Source organism: Nymphalis io, chromosome 23 (assembly GCF_905147045.1).
Source record: "Nymphalis io chromosome 23, ilAglIoxx1.1, whole genome shotgun sequence".
NCBI lineage: Eukaryota > Metazoa > Arthropoda > Insecta > Lepidoptera > Nymphalidae > Nymphalis > Nymphalis io.
In genome coordinates this window covers 546,654-567,698 of record NC_065910.1, presented here as the reverse complement: position 1 = coordinate 567,698, position 21,045 = coordinate 546,654, and the positions used below count along the sequence as shown (strand labels likewise).

At 33.1% G+C, this 21,045-nt stretch overlaps 1 protein-coding gene and 2 non-coding genes across 8 annotated transcripts in view; all 3 read right to left on the bottom strand.

Moving 5' to 3' along the window:
- LOC126777614 (uncharacterized) overlaps positions 1-21,045 on the bottom strand; it is a 76,824-nt gene that overhangs the window by 18,878 nt on the left and 36,901 nt on the right. For all 6 annotated transcript variants that reach the window (XM_050500692.1, XM_050500693.1, XM_050500690.1 and 3 more), the window contains one exon: positions 3,237-3,512. In XM_050500692.1, the coding sequence (XP_050356649.1) occupies positions 3,237-3,390 (154 nt within the window). In that variant the 5' untranslated portion in view covers positions 3,391-3,512. The remainder of the gene's footprint in view (positions 1-3,236; positions 3,513-21,045) is intronic.
- Trnas-cga (transfer RNA serine (anticodon CGA)) lies at positions 1,033-1,114 on the bottom strand. Its single transcript has one exon. It is a non-coding gene; the product is annotated as a tRNA-Ser (tRNA).
- On the bottom strand, positions 14,856-14,927 carry Trnag-ucc (transfer RNA glycine (anticodon UCC)). Its single transcript has one exon. It is a non-coding gene; the product is annotated as a tRNA-Gly (tRNA).

Here is a 21,045-nt window from a genome sequence, read left to right as displayed (position 1 = left end):
TTATTATTTGAATGAAATGAAATTGATTAATCATGCATAAAAAACATTTTGTTGCCATTGATTTATAGATTTTAAATAAAGTTTTTTTGTATTAGTCTAACCAAAAATCTATATAATAGTTATTCAAGTAAGCTCTTTGAATTGTCATTTTACAACAATAATTTAAATTTTAAATTACTATCGGTTTGGAATATAGATTCTATCGGAAAGAACCGGCAAGAAACTCGGTGGTTGCTCTTTATCTTAATTAAATTACATATGTACGTAAATTAAATTGGTAACAGCCTGTGAATGTCCCACAGCTGGGCTAAGGCCTCCTCTCCCTTTTTGAGGAGAAGGTATGGAGCTTGTTCCACCATGCTGCTCTAATGCGGTTTGGTGAGGGTTTGGGGATGTGCGAACGACTAAGCAGTTTCTTCATAAAATTTATTTAGTAGTAATGCAAAAATTTTATCCGGTATAGATCACTCATGTTTACTGTCCTATTTTATAGATTTATAAAATATTTGTTAATATTTATTTATATTTAGAGATTAAGCAAGTAAGACAGTTTCGCGATGCATAATATGTTGTTTTTTAGAATTTGTTTCTTATGCATAATTAAAAAATAACCATATAGGATTCTGTTCGCACATCGCTTTCTTACGTAGATAATAAAAAAGGCGTGGAGTTAGTATTCGTTGACTTCCATACAGGTTAAATAATAATTCAATTCTATTTAATTATCTATGTAACTTGATTGTCGAAAAAGAGTAACTACTGATCCGGTTCGGATCTTGCCGGTTCTTCTCGGTTGAACCGGAATAGAACCGCTTTAAGCTTAATTTTATCTTGTAAAATGACGATTGGAAAGTGTTCACAAGAGCCTACTTGAATAAAATATACTAATTTTGCATTATTTAACATGAACTATTAAGTTATTGTAGAACTTCAAAATTGTAATTAAAAGTATTCTATGTATGACATGATACATTCGAAACTTTAAATAATAAATATTAAAAATACAAAACTATCGAATTGAAAAAACTAATCCGCAGCCGGTAGGATTCGAACCTACGCTCCCAGAGGGAATCTGATTTCGAGTCAGACGCCTTAACCACTCGGCCACGACTGCTTGCGTCAGAATGTCGAAATAGCTCCACCCTTATGCATGCCATTTTGAAGGGAATATTTACCCCATAATAAATATGTGTTTTTTTAATTAATATTGACTTTACATTAATTTATAAACTTTAATAGCCTGTATAAAATAATCGCATGCTTGCATGTATTAAACTGTTATAATAAATTACAAAACATAAAACTTATTATAATTATAATGCAATTTGTTCGTACGACTAACGTAGGTCAAGTGTAAAAGTAATTTAAAACCCGCTGAGTTTTATAAAAAAAACTGCCTGTGTCGTTAAAAAATATATTCAATATATCAACGTAATACGAAATAAACTTAATAAGAAATTTTGTAGTTATATGGTAAATTCGCTGTAATTTTGCGATTGTCAACTAGTAATTAGGTAATTAGTTACCAATACTTATATTTCTATTACGTGCTTTAAGGGGGATTAAGCTAGTATAATTGAAGGAACTGGTAGTAGGGCTTTGTGCAACCTCGTCTGGGTACGTACCACCCACTCATCAGATATTATACCGCAAAACAGCAGTAATTGGTATTGTTGTGTTCTGGTTTGAAGGGAGACAGTGTAATTACAGGCATAAGGGACATAACATCTTAATTCCCAAGGTTGGTACCGCATTGGTGACGTAAGCGACGGTTAATATTTCTTAAAATGCCAATGTTTATGGGCGTTCGTGACCACTTACCAACTCGTCCGCCTACCTATTCTATGAAGAAAGGAAAAGATGATATTTTTATTTCTATAATTGGCCTTACATTGAACCTTTTTTATTATATTACTATGGCAATAACTATAGGCTATCGGTGACCAATGTGACAATTCCTGCTCGATGTTAAAGAAAAACGTCTTCCGTTAATTCTGTTTACATAATAAATAGAGAATAAAGTATCCCATTAAAAACATTTTCATGTAATGTAACGCTTTGCTTGTACTGTAAAAAGTTATCAGATCTTATGGAGAGCCAAGCTACTAGCTCTAAACGTCATCTCCATATCTCATCGTAGCGTATAGCGATCTAGGTGAATCCTAGTCTTAAGTTATCTATAAAATGTACACCTTAGTCAAAATGTTTGGCTAAGGTCTAGAGGCTTAGGAACAGAAATTGCTAAACAAGACATTAACGGCCTTCAATATTGTTTAATAAAATATTTTCTTTATATAAAACGGTACAATATTAATGAGCAATAAAAAGCGCTATTCTAACCTAACCTGTAATTTTTCTAGTAGTAAACACGCACTGTCATTGCGGCTTATCGTTAGTGTTTACGCTCTATGACCTTAGCCTAGGTCGTCGGCCCGGTATCTGACATTCTGACTCATGTAATCACGTTACAGTCACGATGCTAACAAATTACGTTCTAGTTTGGTCTGCCGTGTTGGTCTAGTGGCTTTATGTAAGGCCGCAGACCCGGAGGTCCTGGATTCAATTCCCATGTCGGGCCAATAAAAAGTTAATGGGTTTATCTGTCAGAAAATTCTCAGTAGCAGCCCGGAATCTGGAAGTTGGAAGTGTGTTCCTCGGAAAGCACTTAAAGTCGTTGGTCCTGCGCCTGAACTCTTTTCGGTCGTGTCGGATAGCCATCTCATCGAATTATGAGAGTTAGGAAATAGAGAGTGCACCTGTGTTTGCGCACACACTTGTGAACTATAATACCTCCTGCGTAGTTGACTAATCTCTCTTGAGATTGGCCGCCGTGGCCGAAATCGGTCTGGAGGACATTATATTATTTATTTGTTTTGCCTGTAACACTAGCTTGTTATGTGTCAGCGAGTAGGTAGAGAGACTGCATCTTAATACCGAAAAAATATTAATGAGATAAAGGATGTAATAAGTATATGAGGATTAACTTGAGGAGTAACTTCATCCTGAGTTGGAGGAATAATAAAGTGTTTTGTTCCGTTTTTCTGCTTTTTGATATGACTAAGAAGAACAAATTGCACACACAAATAATTGGGATAGGGGATAAAATGATGATGATCCTGAGACGGATACAACTTCATTTTCTATTTTATTTCTTTTATGTATTGTTTTTATGTATGTATTAAATTGTAAATATGATTGTTTTCCGTATAGCTATGTGTTAAATATATTTTACGAACCTTTAGGCATTCCACATGGCGGTTTCGTTCTAGAATTGTCCAAAAAGTCCAAGTCATACTTTCTCGCAGGCGGGAAGGTCAATGCTACGTGCCCACCCACACACACAAAAACAGCACTTAACGCACACGCGAATGTCACACGTAACAGCGCCATCTTTCTATTTTAAATGTCACTACGCTTCTCACCACATCACTTATCGATATTTATTATCTGTGCATGATAATTTTGTACAAATTCACGACATTTTCATCGACCTTGACGAGTCGTTCTGAAACCTGAAACAAGAATAATAAAAATTAATCATATTATATTATTTTACTAAATACTACGAACAAACACGTGCAAAAATAAATTAATATCTCTTAATATTTCTTGTATAGTAATAATTAGTTATATTCACTTTTTAAAAATAATTAAATATCTTGTGGAGGTCGGTAGCTAGAGTGCATATGAGAACATTTCTTTGGCTGTAGAGTTCCAATCAACTCTGAAAACGACCATTGCAGGGTTGTGTCAAATGTCATATAGGTAACATACACGTCTGATCATCTTGTGATTTAACACTATAAAATGCATTTTGTTGATAGAATAATTCGATATGAAATAAACTATAATAATTACAAAGCGGAAGTTTTATAACCGTAATATTAACAAAACCTACAATTACTAGATAAGTACCTAACAAGGAACAGATTAATTCTAATTTCCTTTGTTGGTTCGCAACATTATTACGATGGATTGAAACACTCTTTAAATTATTATATTTTACTTTCTATGAAGACTTGTTGCTATTAAATACTTTCACGCGTCTTGTTTCCTTCTCCTGAGCAATAATTTTATCAATTTCTATGATAATCTTACCGTATAATTTCCTTTTGTAATTATATCCGTTTTTTTACTAGCTTTGCTAATTTTTTAATATACTTGCTTGTTTCATAAATAGGATTTAATTTACTAAATCTGATACTTAAAGTTAACCAAGTTGGTTAGCGTTATAATTATTGCCTTAACTAATTGAATCAGATTCGCATATATACTTATGCATCTTAAGGCGAATGTCATATAAGAGTGTACGGCGTTTGAAATTCATTACGTAATTTAAAATTTTTGAACATTTCTACGTTCAGAAAAGATTTAACAATATTAATATTGAACAATAGGAAACCAGATCCTTATTAAGTGATTTAGATTCATTTTACTGATATTATAGATGCTAAAAAAAAAACAAATTTGTAATTTTTTATAGACTGGTAATATTTAATACATATTTTACAGAAATAAAAACTATTGTGTTAAACGATATTCGAAAAAATATATAATGGAAAACTGTTACAAACGTGCCTTTACAATATAATATAAATAAAATACAGTTCGATGATAGTAGATATTGAAACCTTTATCGCATAACAACTGTCATGAATACAGTCACAAAAAGTTACGGTAATACAGTCAGTGTCATGACTTTTATACCTCTTTCAAATTCTATTAAATATAATGATGTTTTGAAAGAGAACCATTGATGCGAGATACGATCGTTGTAACCTTTTTTGTTTTTCTATTATTACATTTACCGCAGTATGGATTGGAAATGGTAAATATTCTTTTTTTTAATCTTAATAGTCCAGGAAATAGACTGACAAAATATAAACAATAATCGATTTCTCGATTGAAATAATTTGAGGGAGATTCATAAATGCTATTTTGCTAAACATATACCAATTCTGTGCCATATTTCCTAGACTTAATAAATAACATATGCTACTAAACAAAAAGCCGAGATGGCCTAGTGATTAGAACGCGTGAATCTTAACCGACGATCGTGGGTGCAAACCCGGCCAAGCACCACTGAATTTTCATGTGCTTAATTTGTGATTATAATTCATCTCGTGCTTGACGGTGGAACACATCGTGACGGAAGGAAAACACCGTGAGGAAACCTGTATGTGTCCAATATTATTGAAATTATGCCACATGTGTATTCTACCAACCCGCATTGGAGCAGCGTGGTGGAATAAGCTCCAAACCTTCTCCTCAAAGAGGAGGCCTTAGCCCAGCAGTGGGACATTAACAGGCTGCTACTGTACTGTACTAAACAACTTTAGCAACTTTCATTGGCAATAAAAGATCCTTGTCAGTACAAGCCTGTACATCGTTGAAGATATTAAAGGTGTTTTAAAGCAATAACTCTCATTTGTCATATTCTTTTTTCGCTGGCCAAGTCATAATTCATAAAAACTGTTTAATATTATACTTCATTATGTAATTACCGAACGACAGCCGCCACACCTGTTTATGTCCAAACTTATTTTTGCAATTAGTGTGTGTTATTTAAAATGTTCTTTATTTATATTAAGTTAAGATTTAAATTTGTCGATTAATTGAGTGTAACTGACGAAGGTCGATCGTCGGACCGTTCGTCACACTTCACGATTACTCTCTAGTTTTCACTTTCACCGTGATGAGATATCGCGCTTATTAATATTTATGTTTTTCTCATTTATATAGTTGCTTCTTTTAATTACGCGTTTATTGTTATATAACGTTCTTATAATTTTATACTATGTTTGAATTATACCATTCAAACTTGCAAATTTTATTTAAGATTAATAAACAGCCACAAATGTCCCACGGGTGGGAAAATTATGCGTCATCTTTAGAAGGCTTGGAGCTCATTCTACTGCTCCGGTGCAGATTGGGTGGTACATATGTTGCACTATTGCATGTGACAAATCCGGATTTCCTCATGATGTTTCCTTTAACGTCGACCACGAGAAATTATAAATACAAAAAAAAAACAGTGATTCTTGTTCGGTACTACGTATCCAATCCAATAGGAATCTAGGCTGTCAATGGCAATGACATCGATTCCTTAAAACATAATCTGCTTTACTTACAAACGTTCTTTTGAAAATGATTAGTTAAAGAATGTGTCTTCTTCTTCCGAATGTCAAATCAATAATGACAGAAAGAGAGAAATGTCTTTAACTAAACAGCCGCTTAGCAAACTTTATAAGGCCGTATATGTTAAAAAGCAGGCCTAATAATATAACAGAATTACAGTCAAGTCAAGCGTTTTTGTGAAATCGAATAAATATAATAAATAAGTTGAAGTAATAAAGATTGAAACGTCTATTCGGTATAAACTATACTAAGTAAAAAAATAAACGTTATAAAAATTACCTTTTCCAAAGAGCCATTTAAAGAATGTAGCATGAACCATAAACAATGTTAATTCTATATTGTATTCGTACCGAGTACCGGAGAAAGTAGTAAAATTGTTACCACCTGTGAATATTTATCGTTTCGACCGCGGTGGTCAGTGGCGGTGAATAATGCGATTTTATACAGCTATAATAAATTTCTTCCTTTGTTACGTAATACTCTTTATTATCTATGATTTCTTTGTCACTTTGTCAAGGCAAGGCTATTCTTATTATTCCAATACTGTTTTGACGAGTAAATTAAGTATGATTTTTATGTTGAGCAAATAATGTTGAAATTCCACACCATATATAGATAAACTATAAAGATTTACTTGGTGGTGAGCTTTGTGCAAACCAGAGGGAGTAGGTATCACTCACGCATATCACAACCTACCGCCAAATAGCAATATTTAATATCGTTGTGTTCCGGTTTGAAGGGTGTATGAGCTAGTGTAACTACGGGGACAAGGGACATTACAGTTTAGTTCCCAAAGTTGGTGAGGAATTGGCGATACAAGAGTTGGTTGATATTGGTTAGGTGATCCCGTTGTGCAAAAATTTAGCTTTTTGAGCAAAGACCGAACATTTGATTTATTATTATTATTATTATTTTTGATTATTTCTCTAATATTTCATGAGCAAAAATATATTTCTCTTAACTATGAATCGCGTAAAAAAAATGTTTATATGCTGCTGCTTCTCCCGAGTGATATTAAGATATCATGTCTAACATATATGTAAATCTCAAAAAAACTGCAATTGTTACTATAGCAATATATATAAAAAGCAGCTACATCGTTTACTATGCCGGCTTTTCTGTAAATACTGGCAACATTAACATTTCTTGTCTATACTAAAAACCGTCACATCTCGTTACATAAAGTGTCATATTATCTTGAATAGAAACGCCATACCCTCAATTGTGAAACCAGTTGAGCAAAACTAGCTGTCGTTAAAATTGTTTGATGTATTTTACATAACTATTTTGAAATACTTCGCCTATTACATACTTAGATTATATATTTAAGAATTAATTGCATTCGTAGCGTCTTCTTTTATTATAAATATAAGATATGACTCGCGCCACACCTATTTTTCTATAATGATAATATGCCGAAAGCCTAGTCGTGTTCCTAACCAGGAACAAAGTTTATTATAGCATAGGCTGTACAGTATTTTACAGTACATTTAACAACGATGAGTTGTATAAATTTTAAGGTTTAATACATTCATCTATATAACGATGTAAATTTTTATGAGGTGATATAAACACATTAAATAATTTATGTAAAATATAAAATTGTAACAATATATAACAACTAATAAACATAGAACTTGATCTTGGCCTTAACAGTGTCGTGATGGCATAAGAAACTCTTGAATTTAATTTTTGAAAATAATTTATTAAACCTATCTTTTAAACTAATCATTAAAGCTTAAAATTTTTTTCATCATTCCAATTTATTTAAAAAAAAAACAATACATTTCATTTTAATATTCATTCATCGAGCTTTTTTTAATGTCTTTAACAGATAATAAATTCAACAAACAACCTTGTAAGAAGTAATTATAATTGCTTACATAGATTACTATACATATACAAGATTCAACTATAAATTAATTATGAAATTATATCAATCAATCAATCAATCAATCAACAGCCAATCGTTGTCTACTGCTGAACATAGGCCTCTCCTAAGGTGCGCCAAAGCTCCCTGTCCTCCGCCTTCCGCATCCAGTTGGTGCCCGCCACCTTCTTAAGGTCGTCGTTCCACCTGGCTGGAGGGCGCCCTACGCTGCGCTTGCCGATTCGCGGTCTCCACTCTAGGACTCGTCTGCTCCAACGGCCATCGGTCCTACGACATACGTGACCAGCCCACTACCACTTCAGCCAGCTAATTTTGCAAGCTATGTCGGTGACTCCCGTTCTTTTCCGGATAATCTCATTTCTGATCTTATCCTTCAAAGATACTCCGAGCATAGCTCGCTCCATAGCACGCTGAGCGACTTTGAATTTGTGGACTAGTCCCGCAGTTAGTGTCCACGTTTCGGCACCGTATGTCATGGTAGGTAAGACGCATTGGTTGAAGACTTTCTTCTTCAAACATTGCGGTATAGACGACTTGAGGACTTGACGAAGGTTGAAATTATATATCAATACGATTTTGCCTTGCCAATAATTAAGTCATTGACCTATGTCCAAATGGGATTACAAACTGATAAAAACTATCCTAACTACCACAGGTATAGTAAAAGCTTACATTAAATTAATTATTCAATTACATAAGAAATACCATTATATTTCTTATTAAGAGCAAGGTTAGCGAATATTCCCATGCATTTGTTGAATTCAAAATGGCCGCTGTCAACAATGGCGGAATGTTTTCCCGCAGTGTTTTCTGCTGTTACACTTCATTGCGCGAATAATAATTGTGAAGTTGAAATTATTCGAAAATACCTCGCAATATTACGAGATAGGTTAAATAATTTATGAGAACTAAAAAAAACTACTCCAAATGTTACATATCAATCTATTATACATTAATATTAACGCCACCGAAGCTAAATCATTAACAGCTAATAAGTTACATATTTGAAAATTTAAAGTTTGGTTCTCATCATGACTGCCAAACATGTAACTACTTTCCGCCCCTGGTTCACCCGCTTTGGGGGGAAGGGTGCCATACTTCTTCTCTTTAACCGTGTATGCAAAATTTTATGAAGGTGTAGTAGTTATGTCGTCAAAGCGTAACAAATAAACTCACTTTCAATAATATTAGTAAGGTTATATTGTATCTATATAGCTATTTTAATATAAAGGCAATATATATTTTTTACCGTCGTAATATGATTGCAACTGTCATTTGTGGTCTGTGGTCGAGGTAATGAAAACAAACAAGAAGAGGAAATGGTTATTGCCATATATGATGTTTTATTTCTAATGAAATATTAAAAATTTTTATAGGTTTTCTTATATACATACTTACCCTTTTTAGAAAAGCAATGAAATAATATTATAGTTCCATAAAAAAAAATATCGTTGTTTATAAGTTGTTTTAATAAAAAAAGTGGAAAGTATATTGTTGAGTATATTTGTAGGTAGTAAATATTTAATTGTTGTGGTTACATAATGCCATCTGCTAGCGAATAGCGGCAGTTAATTGCGGGTTCTTATCGGAAGCACATCTGGTTGTTATCGAGGTATACCGCTTTTCGCAACGCCTGTGAGCCTCGTGTGCAACCATTGTTATATACCTAGGCCTAGATATAAATGACTGTTTTTATATAGACTAGCGGTAATAAGCGCTTTATGAACATTTATCGTAAAATCTGTTTTACAATAGTTTATATTATGTATGTACATTATGAAACACTTAATGTTTTTTTAAAACAGTACAGTCAGAAAAAGATGAACAAATAAAATTAAAAACTTAAAGATATATTTAAGAATCAATTAATTTCATCCTTTTATTATATCAATGATTATTGATAGTTTGACAAAAATCTTACAAAAGAACCCAAAAGGTCTAGCAAGGCGCTGTATTCGCCTTGAAACTCAATTTACACGGAATTACTTGTTCTCGAAAATAAATCCTTAAGGCGTCGGTTGAAGGATGAATATTGCATGAACGTGTATTGAAATAAAGTATAACGAAACTAACCTCTAGGCATTAAATGTTGTTTATATTCAACTTTATAAGGAAGTATCTGATCTGTGTTTCCGGTTTCTATTACACATATACGTAGAAACATTTATTGAAATACTTATTGAAACAAAGTACATTATAAGTTAATAACAAAAATATGGTGTCATTCTGTAACAAACGGTTTGGGGCTCATTGGAACGGACTGATAGACATATATATATGTATGTATATATATAGTAATAATAATATGTAATGTCCTCCAGACCGATTTCGGCCACGGCGGCCAATTTCAAGAGAGAAGCCAACTACGCTGGAGATATTATAGTGCACACGTGTGTGCGCAAGCACAGGTGCACTCTCTATTCCCTTACTCTCATAATCCGATGGGACGGCAATCCGACACGACCGGAAAGAGTTCAGGCGCAGGACCAACGGCTTTACGTGCTTTCCGAGGCACGGGACACACTTCCAACTTCCAGACTCCGGGCTACTACAAAGAAATTTCTGATAGTAAAACCCAATAACTTTTTATTGGCCCGACCTGTGAATTGATCCCAAGACCTCCGGGTCTGCGGCCTTACATCAAGCCACTAGACCAACGAGGCAGTCGTATCAGAGTATACACGTTTATATATAATATATATAAAAGTGCCATACTCTCCTTTCATTAAATGAAAAATTAGTGTTGGTTATGCCCTCAAAATAATTTATGGCAGTGGCTTCATACGTGTCTCTTCAGTTACGATTTATGTACATATTCTGGGCCATTTCGGCATCTATTTTGTGGTATATACAAAATAGACTACAAATATCTGGACTTCTACACAAATAACACAATTAATTTGAGTTTGTGAGATTACAAAAAAAGATTTTTTTTCCATCTTTTAAAATTTTCAAATACTGATGTGGATATGCAGGAGACTGTCTTAAAACTTATTCATCACAAAATTCACAAGAAGTTTTTCTGTATAGAAAAATTGTTTTATCATCAATCGAACTTAACGGAAATTACAATCATACAATAAATCGTATCATCTTACCACAAAAAAAGTTAAAAGACAAAATAGCTTTGGTTGTAACCGTGTCTTTCATTTATCTAAATATTTCTTGTGGATTGTAAAGTTTTTGTAACACGAACTAACGCTCCAGTAGAGGAAATAAATCGCAAAGTAAAAACAAGAAAAATTCAGTAAAACGGTGCTAGAAACAACTGTTACAATAGAAACCACAAAACCACGGCGAGATACGGTACCGACATGAATATATTATACATATAGGAAAACCGGTAATTAAATCACTAAGGTATTGTATCTTGTTTATAAATTCGTCGGTCAGCGCACTTTATTGCTCTCTTGACTACCTCGTTAGACTAGTGAGTAGGCAGAGGCTGCAGATCCCGATGTCCTGAGTTCAAATCCCAGGTTGGACTGTAAAAGTTAGTGGCTTGTTCTGTCGAGAAATCAACAGTAGCATATACCCGGATATGCTAAACAGTAAACTCAAAAGTTCGTCTTTACTAACCTAAGTACGCTAATTAACTTATGTTTCATTTAGAGAATTTACAAAACACTTTATAAACAAATTTCTATTAAATTAGAAATGTTTTGTAAATGAGAACGTATAAAATTGATTTGCAACGAAAATTTAGAAAAATTGATGGTTTATGAAACAATGACGTAACGCGGAAGATGGCTTCGGTGTGAAAAAGTAATTATTGCTTGAAAAATTTGACAATAATGCGAATTGTATTAAAAGTTCTGAGAGACAAGTATGAGCTACTATTAAGCTATACTATATTATATATAGAGAAGCTATATTGAGAAAACTCGAACACGCGACAATGTGCCTTTATCCATATTTAGCACATCAGTTATTATATGCCTTTGATAATACCAAGACAAATTGTTCATTTTAAATCATAGCATCAAAATTTGCCAAATATAAGCAAAGGTCGATTAAAAACTATACGTAGCAAATATAAAAATTTACCATATTAGGTAAAAATGCTTTTTATACAAGTTTTGTAACATTGGAACGATAATAACCATGACATATTTTCTGACCTCTTTTATTTATATATACAAACAATTTTATTACATACACAAACACACTACAAATAGAGAAGGAACTTGAAAATGTAACTCTGGTCGATCTATGATTTATGGAAAGAGTACTTTGACGAAAGAGCTAAGGAGAAAGGTATATGGTACCGTACGATCCAGCCTCATCCATGCAGATATCCTTGGATTGAGAATGGTAACATGAATTTTAATGAAACGAAATTAATTCTGCAATAAGTTTGCATTTCTGATGCGGAAATCAACTTCTCCAAACTGCTCAACTTGTAATGTACCTGATGATCTTTTGCACGTATTGATGGAATGTGCTCAGAACGAATCTCTTAGAACTAGACTTAATTTGGATATAAAGTCTGTTGGACAATGCAATGTCATTCTGTCAGATCCGACGTCAAATCTCGCAAAAATGTTGTCCAAATTAAGTCTTAGATCTGTGATTAATTAAGGTATTTTTAAGTTTAATATATTATATTTTGTACCCTCCTAAGAATTCTCAACCAGGGCGGCATGTTCGCTTATGCGAAAAAGCCCTTTTTTTTTAGAATAAAATAATCTGGTCGATAGAAATTCCTGTAAGTGATTTTTTATGTTATAGGCAGACGGTCGAGCAAATGGGTGGTAAAGGGATGGTAAGTGGTCATCCCCACCCATATACATTGCCGATGTAAGAAAAAATAACCATTCCTTATATCGCGAAAGCGCCACCAACTTTGGGAATTACGATTTTAAATCCCTTGTGCCTGTTATTACACTGGCTCACTCACCCTTAAATTCGCAAACAATACTAAGTAAGTATTGTTGCGTTCCGAATGCGTTGAGAATGTTCTACAAATAGGGTCCAACTGGACCCTAAGTTCCATTGAAACATTTTGGATTAAACCAAATATATTAAATAGCTTAGCAGAAATATCTACAACACTTCAATAAAAAACAAGAAACAAACTCATAGAGATTGTTAAATGAGATAATAATATGATTAATGATGAAACGCCTAAACATACTTCTGTAATTGAATGAATAATTGGCAAGGTCGCTCGACGGTAGTTAGTGTTGAAATTATACAATGTGATTGATTATTACCCAGCTAATTTTGGTATGCAAATATTGCTTGTTCGCCCTTGTAACTGCTCTCGAAAGGCTTTCTGATATTGTAAATAATGACATAATTTATTCATATTTACATACAAATTTTAATCAAAACATGTTGCCTTTTAAAACCAACCTATACTTACAAAGCAAACTATACTTACTTTTACAAATGGAATAAGTTTGGATGAGAAAAAGTCGGTGGTTTGAAATAATAAAATATAAGTGTATGGTTGGTACCACACACTTATATTAACTCGCATATAATCTTCTATGTAATGTCTTGTAAAAGTACAAATTTTATCAAAATTAATCATTTTTAAAATTATACATATCTGTGAAAAAGAGTTAAGAAAACCCAGTAATTAGAAGACGTGAATCTTAACCGAAAATTACGAATTCAAATACAATTAAGCACCACAAATTCTCATGCGCCTATTTCTATTATCGGAGATTGTAGGAAACATCGTGAGGAAACCTGTGACTTGAGTTTGTTACGACACGATTTGAAAGGGTTCAGTGCAAAACCACTGGCTTTGGGTGCTTTCCGAGGCACGGGAGTGTAAACATTAGTAACTGTCAGACCCCGGGCTGCAGACGCATGCAGACGGACGCAGATTTTCTCGACAGAAAACCCGTGGCAATGCCACTATCTACTACACATCGTCATGTCTCTTTCTAATCCAAAGGAGCTTGACGTATTTTCATCGCGTGATTTATCAAAGTTATTGGCCTAAAACACGTAGCGTAACCACATTAGGAATTGCGTAATTCAATGGGAACATCTCTAATGATTCGATATTAATAACTCGATTCGACCGTATCGATTACAACATTGTACTGTCGATTTTCGATTTGCGTCGACACGTAATCGCGTTGGTCAATTTCGATTGGATTTAATTACCCCTTTAAAGCAATGCCTTTTTCTGACTACGTATCTCATTTCATAACTATAATATGTAATTTAATAAAACTGTATACTTTAGGTACAATAGTGCTGTCCGTAAATTGTATCACGTAGAAATTGAATTTGGATAAAGAATACTCCTATTAATTTGATTTCGGTCATTGTATCCATATAAGTTACAGCAAAAACTAAATATTTCATTTGGCATACCATCCTGTTATGCTTATATTAATAAACGTATATGGTGTTTTATAAGGCCGGAGATCAGAGGTCCTATGTACAAAAACCGGTTCGGGCAAATTAAAAAATTATTGGGGTGCTTTGTCGAGAATCCCTCAAGCCGGAGTTTGGAAGTTGGCACTGTTTTCAGTCTTGTGCCTCAGAAAGCAGTAAGAGCTGTTTATTTCTGTCTGGTTGTGTCGGATTTGCCACGTTATCAAAATATGTGGCTGTGGATAGGTGCATACTTGTGCACTATAATAGCCCTGTACAGTGATGGAGCTTTCATTGAGAATGACCGCCATGGCCGAAATCAGAGAGGAGAACATCCGCTAAACGTAAGCTTTTATGTTAATTATTATAATAAAAATATAAAACTTTTTTTAAATCGTACATTGTTACCGCTTTTGTATTTAATAAATAAAAATATAATACTAATAGAAAGAAAAATGTTGTGATCTCAACCAAGTAAAAAGTGTGCGTTGGCCGGGAATCGAACCCGGATCAACTGCTTGGAAGGCAACTATGCTGACCATTACACCACCAACGCTTATGAGAAAACGTTCTAAAATACACATTAAAAAATTGAAAAGATTGTTTTAACTGGCGAGTCAATCGCAAATGAGTTTAATAGGTGGTAGGGCTTTGTGCAAGCCTATCTGAGTTGGTATTACCTACTCATCATATAATCTGCCATCAATACTGACAGTAAGCATAGTTTGTTCCGGTTTGTAGGATGAGTGAGCCGGTGTAACTATCCGCTAAAGGGACATAATATCATAGTTCTTAAGGTTGGCGCATTGGTGATGTAAGGAATGTCTGAATCACTTACTTGCGACTTACATGCGAGTCTAAACATTCGTTTATGAAATTAAAAAATATTCTTTAAAATACTCTTTGAAAAATAAAATAAAGTACGTAGAGCCTGCGCCTATGCTCTCTCCGGACGAATCAAATTGCTGTCCCATCGGAGTATGAGAGTGAGAGATTGGAGAGTGCACTGTGTAATGTTTGCGCAAAAACTTAGCACTATATTTCCTACACAGTTGACTATCTAAGAGTCGCCGTCACCAAAATTAGTTAAATCATTATCATTTATTGAAATGTACTTTAGAATAATAATGTTTAAGTGTTCAATTAAAGCAATTTTTAGTTTTAATATTTCATGTTGAATACAGGAACGCGTTATCATTTTATCAAACAGCGATACTGATCTATTATTCAAGATTAATCTTATCATAATAATTGGTTTTGAGTGGTGGCCGTGTGGTGATGAATAGAGTAAAATTGGTTTGGTTTTTATTTTATAACTAGCAATACCGGCGATTTCACCCGCGTGGAGTTCAGTTTGTGACTAAAATCCTTAAAAATCTGACATTTTAACGTACATAATGTGTATTTGAATTATATTTACACAATATTAAATTATTAGGTAGCAGCGGTAAACTACAATAAAATAATGGGTATTTTGGTTTGGGTCTTTCGCAAATAGCCCTATTACCTTAAAAAGCGGCAGTTATTTTGTAATCACAGACAGACACTTTAATTTTATTTATTTGTATAGAAAACCATCAAGACATAAATATCTGTTTATTTACCCCTACTGGCACTAATGTGACTCCAAGGCAATCTTTCAAATTTTCAAAGTCAATTTAAGCAAATACGATAACTAAACACAGATTATTAGTAATGTAATTATTCGACGATGCGCTTCATTTCTCGTATCATTAATTTCAGCTGTTTGGTTTTATTTCTGCATCGGACGTCTTGGGTCAATGGTTTGTGGATTGCAAATCTTGGGCGTAAATTATTTATATATGCAATGTTTGCAGTGATAGGTTCTTAAGGTGAAATCAGAAGGATGTTTTTTTCGTCAATTAAAAAACAAATAATGTTCGATATTGGCATAGAAATGAATCTACTCGAGCTACTGTTCAGCTCTGACCCTGGGGTAGAACGAGAGGAGCGATCGTTCTGGGCGCGTGGTAGCAAATGGGCGTTAAAATGTAAAAAACTATTTGAAAGGGGCAAGGAGCGGCTCTGTTGATGTTCTTCGCAGTAAATTTGTCTGATATCACCTCTAAAGGTGAACTAAATTCCTAAGAATTTTATGTAGAAGTAATAGCAAGTATTGTTGGACATCGCTAACAAGAAATTAAATATATATATATATATATATATATATATAAATTAAAATAATTATAATATATATATATATTATAATTATTTTAATAGCAATAGACTTTCATTTAATTTCCTATTAATATTCCACGACAATAACCCAGGGGACCAGTGACTTTCACATCGAAAACCTACCTACGTCAAAAAACAGGCATCACCGCTGAACTAAGTGCTTATTGACAATAAATCAATCTGGAAAATGGGTTCAGGAACACAATATTTATTAATGTAAGATAAATAAACAATTTAAATTTTAAATCGAAATAATTACGCCATGAATCACGCCGAGATGAACCGGCAAGAAACTTAGTATTTAATAGTTCCATAAATATGTTAATTAAATACAATTCAATTAACTTTTTTATATATTTAATATTTTATCGTTATTAATGTCATTTAAATATCTGAATGGGTAAAACTATAAATAATTGCGGATTTTTATTATTAAGCATTAAATGTATTGAATTATAAGTCATTTAACCTCGTATGACATTATTGCGTTAGAAAAATTCTAGACTAATTATTTTAAAACTATTTACCCGTGTTTAGTTAACATAAATGTCTAAGTTCCCGCGACATTCGTTCAGTAATCTAGTAAGCTGGTTTCCACGTAATATATCGGAACTGAGATAACTTTACCTTTTAGTTACGGAGTTAATAAGCAATGAAATATATATATATATATACTACGAAATATTTAACGATATATAAGTGACCTAGTGTTAAATCAATTTTGTCTTTGCACAATACTATTGCGATGATATCAGTATGAAATAATTATGATACAGAGTTATTAGTATATATTTAGGGTTAAAATAATATTTTTATACATTTAAAAACATATATTTTAACGAAGGCTATTTATGATATTATTATTATCATTAGTCACCTTCGCTAAACTGACATTGCAAGAAGTATAAATCACTCTTCAAACCGTCGTCTATGCGCTATGGTACCAAAGATGTCCGTCGTGAAGATATTCTATTAAAATATAAATAATTAAAAGCATGAAACTCAGAAGTGCTTGTCTGGCGTTGAACGTTTTCGCCACGAGCCATCGTATTAATACACAAATAAGTAGGAATCGAAATTCGATGAGAACGAAATCGCGCTTGAAATTAACGAATAACGCAACAAACTAGGAATTACAAAATCGACATATCATTCGAGTTTTCATCGACAACGTACATCACTAAATTTCAATTCCTTAAACAAATGAGAACGAGAATTCTTCGGAATGATTAGCACTAGAATCACGTCAAATACTTTCACTCATTCACGTAACTGAGTAAGTATTTTCACTCTTGGGTAAATAAGATTAGTTTATTCGTTTTACATTAGGATGTTGTTAGTTCAGCAAGTACAATAAAAAAAGAACGAAATATATTAAAAGAAAGAAAAAAAAAAGTTAAATATTTTTAAAGCGTTGATATATTATGTCGTAAAATAAAATATAAAACACTTTTTGTTCACTTTAATGTAGTGTAAATCAATTGTATATAAAGTAACTGAATAATTATTTATTTATTTATTTAGCATATAACATGCTAAATTACATGTCACCTTTTTAGGGCATTTACTATGAGAGCAATTAACATTAAGACAATATAAACAACGATAAAATAGCTTTTACATTTATATATACATATATTTTGTTTGTAAGATATTTTATGTTCATATAACTAATATGCGGCATTATGACAATCAATTAACTTATTATAATAATGATATCAAAAACTAAGTTGCCATTTTGAAAACTGTACAAGCAAATTTTAAAATGAAAATAAAAAAAAAAATCCAATGTCAAACTATTTATTTTATTCAATATATTATAAGGCATATAATAAAATGACTAGACATGTAGGCTAGTCATTTTATTTAGCATTTACTCTGTCTCTAAATCATTTAGAAATCTAAGCATTAGTTCCGGTTTACAAATTATATTTTTTAATAAAAACTGTTTTAATCAAACATTTTAAATTTATTCACACATTCATTAGCTTGTCAATAGATGGCGTTAAATAAGTATACAATTATCATCAATAGATGGTGTTGTATTGCGAAGACATTTTTTTCCTTAACTTTTCCAAATCAATTGGAAAGCAAATATCGAAGTCGGTCGTACGTGAGTTTGTTGACAAATAAAAATAGTCGAAGAAAGTGTTTTCGCTTTGTTTTCATAGATATGTTCAGCGACGGTTTATCCGTTAGGCAGGCTAACTAACATCTAGGCGGAAATTTTGCACTAGGGTTTTAAACGTCCGTGTTAACGAATGAGTTAAAGACAAATAATTCAACTTTTTAACAAGTGTAATGGCATACTTTCGCAACTTCTTAATTATCGATAATATTTTATTGGAAGTCAGTAAACGATGAAGGGGCCCGAGACGTATATTGCCTAGGTCACCCGTTAATCCGGCCCTGGATATGTTTAGTTTTTTACTACGTATTGTATAGTTTTTCAAGTAATAATATTTAATCACTATACATATATCAATATACAATCACTCTCCATGTTAATATTTAGAAAGTTTTTACCAAACGGTTTTCGTCTAAACGATATCATCAAACTTAAATGCATTTGTTTTATTTATGTTATTAAATAAATTAAAATACTGATAAGTTTTTACATAAGATTAGAGAAAGTATATAAAATATAATTGTGTATACGGATCTCATATGTTATAAGTTAAAATAAGGTAATATATGAGATTAGTAAGTGTTCAAGTCACGGTGGAATGGGATTTATGGCGATTAATTATTCATTTATTTTGGTTTACTACTTTTAGATAAATATTAAAATTAATATTAAATTAAAAACATGTATGTATATGTACAAATTTGCATTACTACATAGTAAATTTCATTATTTTTATTTAATATAATTGAATTATTATAAATACATACCTTATTACAATTAAGTTAGTTAGTGTAGCGATCAGTGTGAACATTATCCAGACTGTTTGCGCGAATAGATAATGAAATGCCAATTAATAATTTTTAATATTATTCATATTACTTAATACAATTATATAATTTTATGCAGATGATATAAAGTGTGAGTTAGTATTCGTTAATTACCATGATATGAATTGTATATAGTTATATAACTTAATTTGTGGAAATGAGTTAGAAAAGATTTCGTGGGTAGCTTTGAATTTTTTTTCAAGAAGCTGTTATTGACAATCTATCGCCACCTATCGGATCCTAGCACAGCTATGTACGTCGTCTCTAGTCTCGGCTCTCGAGAAAACTATAATTATATCGTGTGAATTTCATGAATTGTCTTTTAGAAGTTACACGACCATTAATAGATTTTCTTTTTATAGAATAGGTAGGCGGACGAGCATATGGGCCACCTCGTAGAAAGTGGTCACCAACGCCCATGAATGTTGGCATTGTAAGAAATGTTAACCATCGCTTACATCACCAATGCGCTCCCAACCTTGGGAACTAAGATGTTAGGTCCCTTGTGCCTGTAATTACCCTGGCCCACTCACCCTTCAAACCGGAACACAACATTACCAAGTACTGCTGTTTTGCGGTACAATATCTGATGAGTGGGTGGCACCTACCCAGACGAGCTTGCACAAAGCCCTAGCACCAGTAAAATAGATGTACCAACGCTTTTTTTTATATTTGCCGGGAGGGCAAATGACTCTACTCCACCTGATAGTAAGTGGTAGTAAAGTCCAAACGCGACGACGGCCAGTACAGACGGGAAGAATGTTCTGCACTAGCCGCCTTCGCCTTGCCGGCCCGCAAGATGCCTCTTCACGCCTCGTTTGAAGGAACCCGGGTTGTAAGAGGAGGGGAACACGTGAGCTGGTATGGAATTCCATTTTTTGGAAGTGCGACAAAGAAAGGAGTTGCCTAATTTCTTTGTGCGCGATGAAATTCATGTCACAGTTAGGCGGTGAGAGCCAGATCGCGTAGATTTATAAAGGAAGGGGGAAGCTTACATATGTATTAAGATATATTGTTATAAAAATAACTATTTCGGATTAAATTATTATGATAATTAAGCGGATAATTCAGAATTGCTAAATACCTTTCTTCAGAAGTGAAGAATTTTATACAAACTATCATTCCCTTTACCTTAGGGGTTAAATTTTCAAAAATGCTTCCTAAGTGCTACTGTGGAGAATAGAAAGGAATTCGTATGAATTTCATGATACTAGCCGCAGTAGTTTGTGCTACGTTGATATGTCAGTCAGCTCCAAATTCGTTCCAATATAACAGTCACTCTCAAACTCTTGCACGACAAAGGTCCCCTTATTCATTCGTATCAAAGAGAACACAGACAGCTCACGTTGTCTTACTTTCGGATGATAGACGCTAAATAGGCTTTGTATTTATTTAACAATATAGATGATATCTTGAGCGAATTTCGGCTGTCGAGGTGAGTGGGCGATTGCCCACTCACCTCGACAGCGATTGCAGATGCACTCTATATTGCCTTAGTAAGTAGCAATACTTAGTATTGT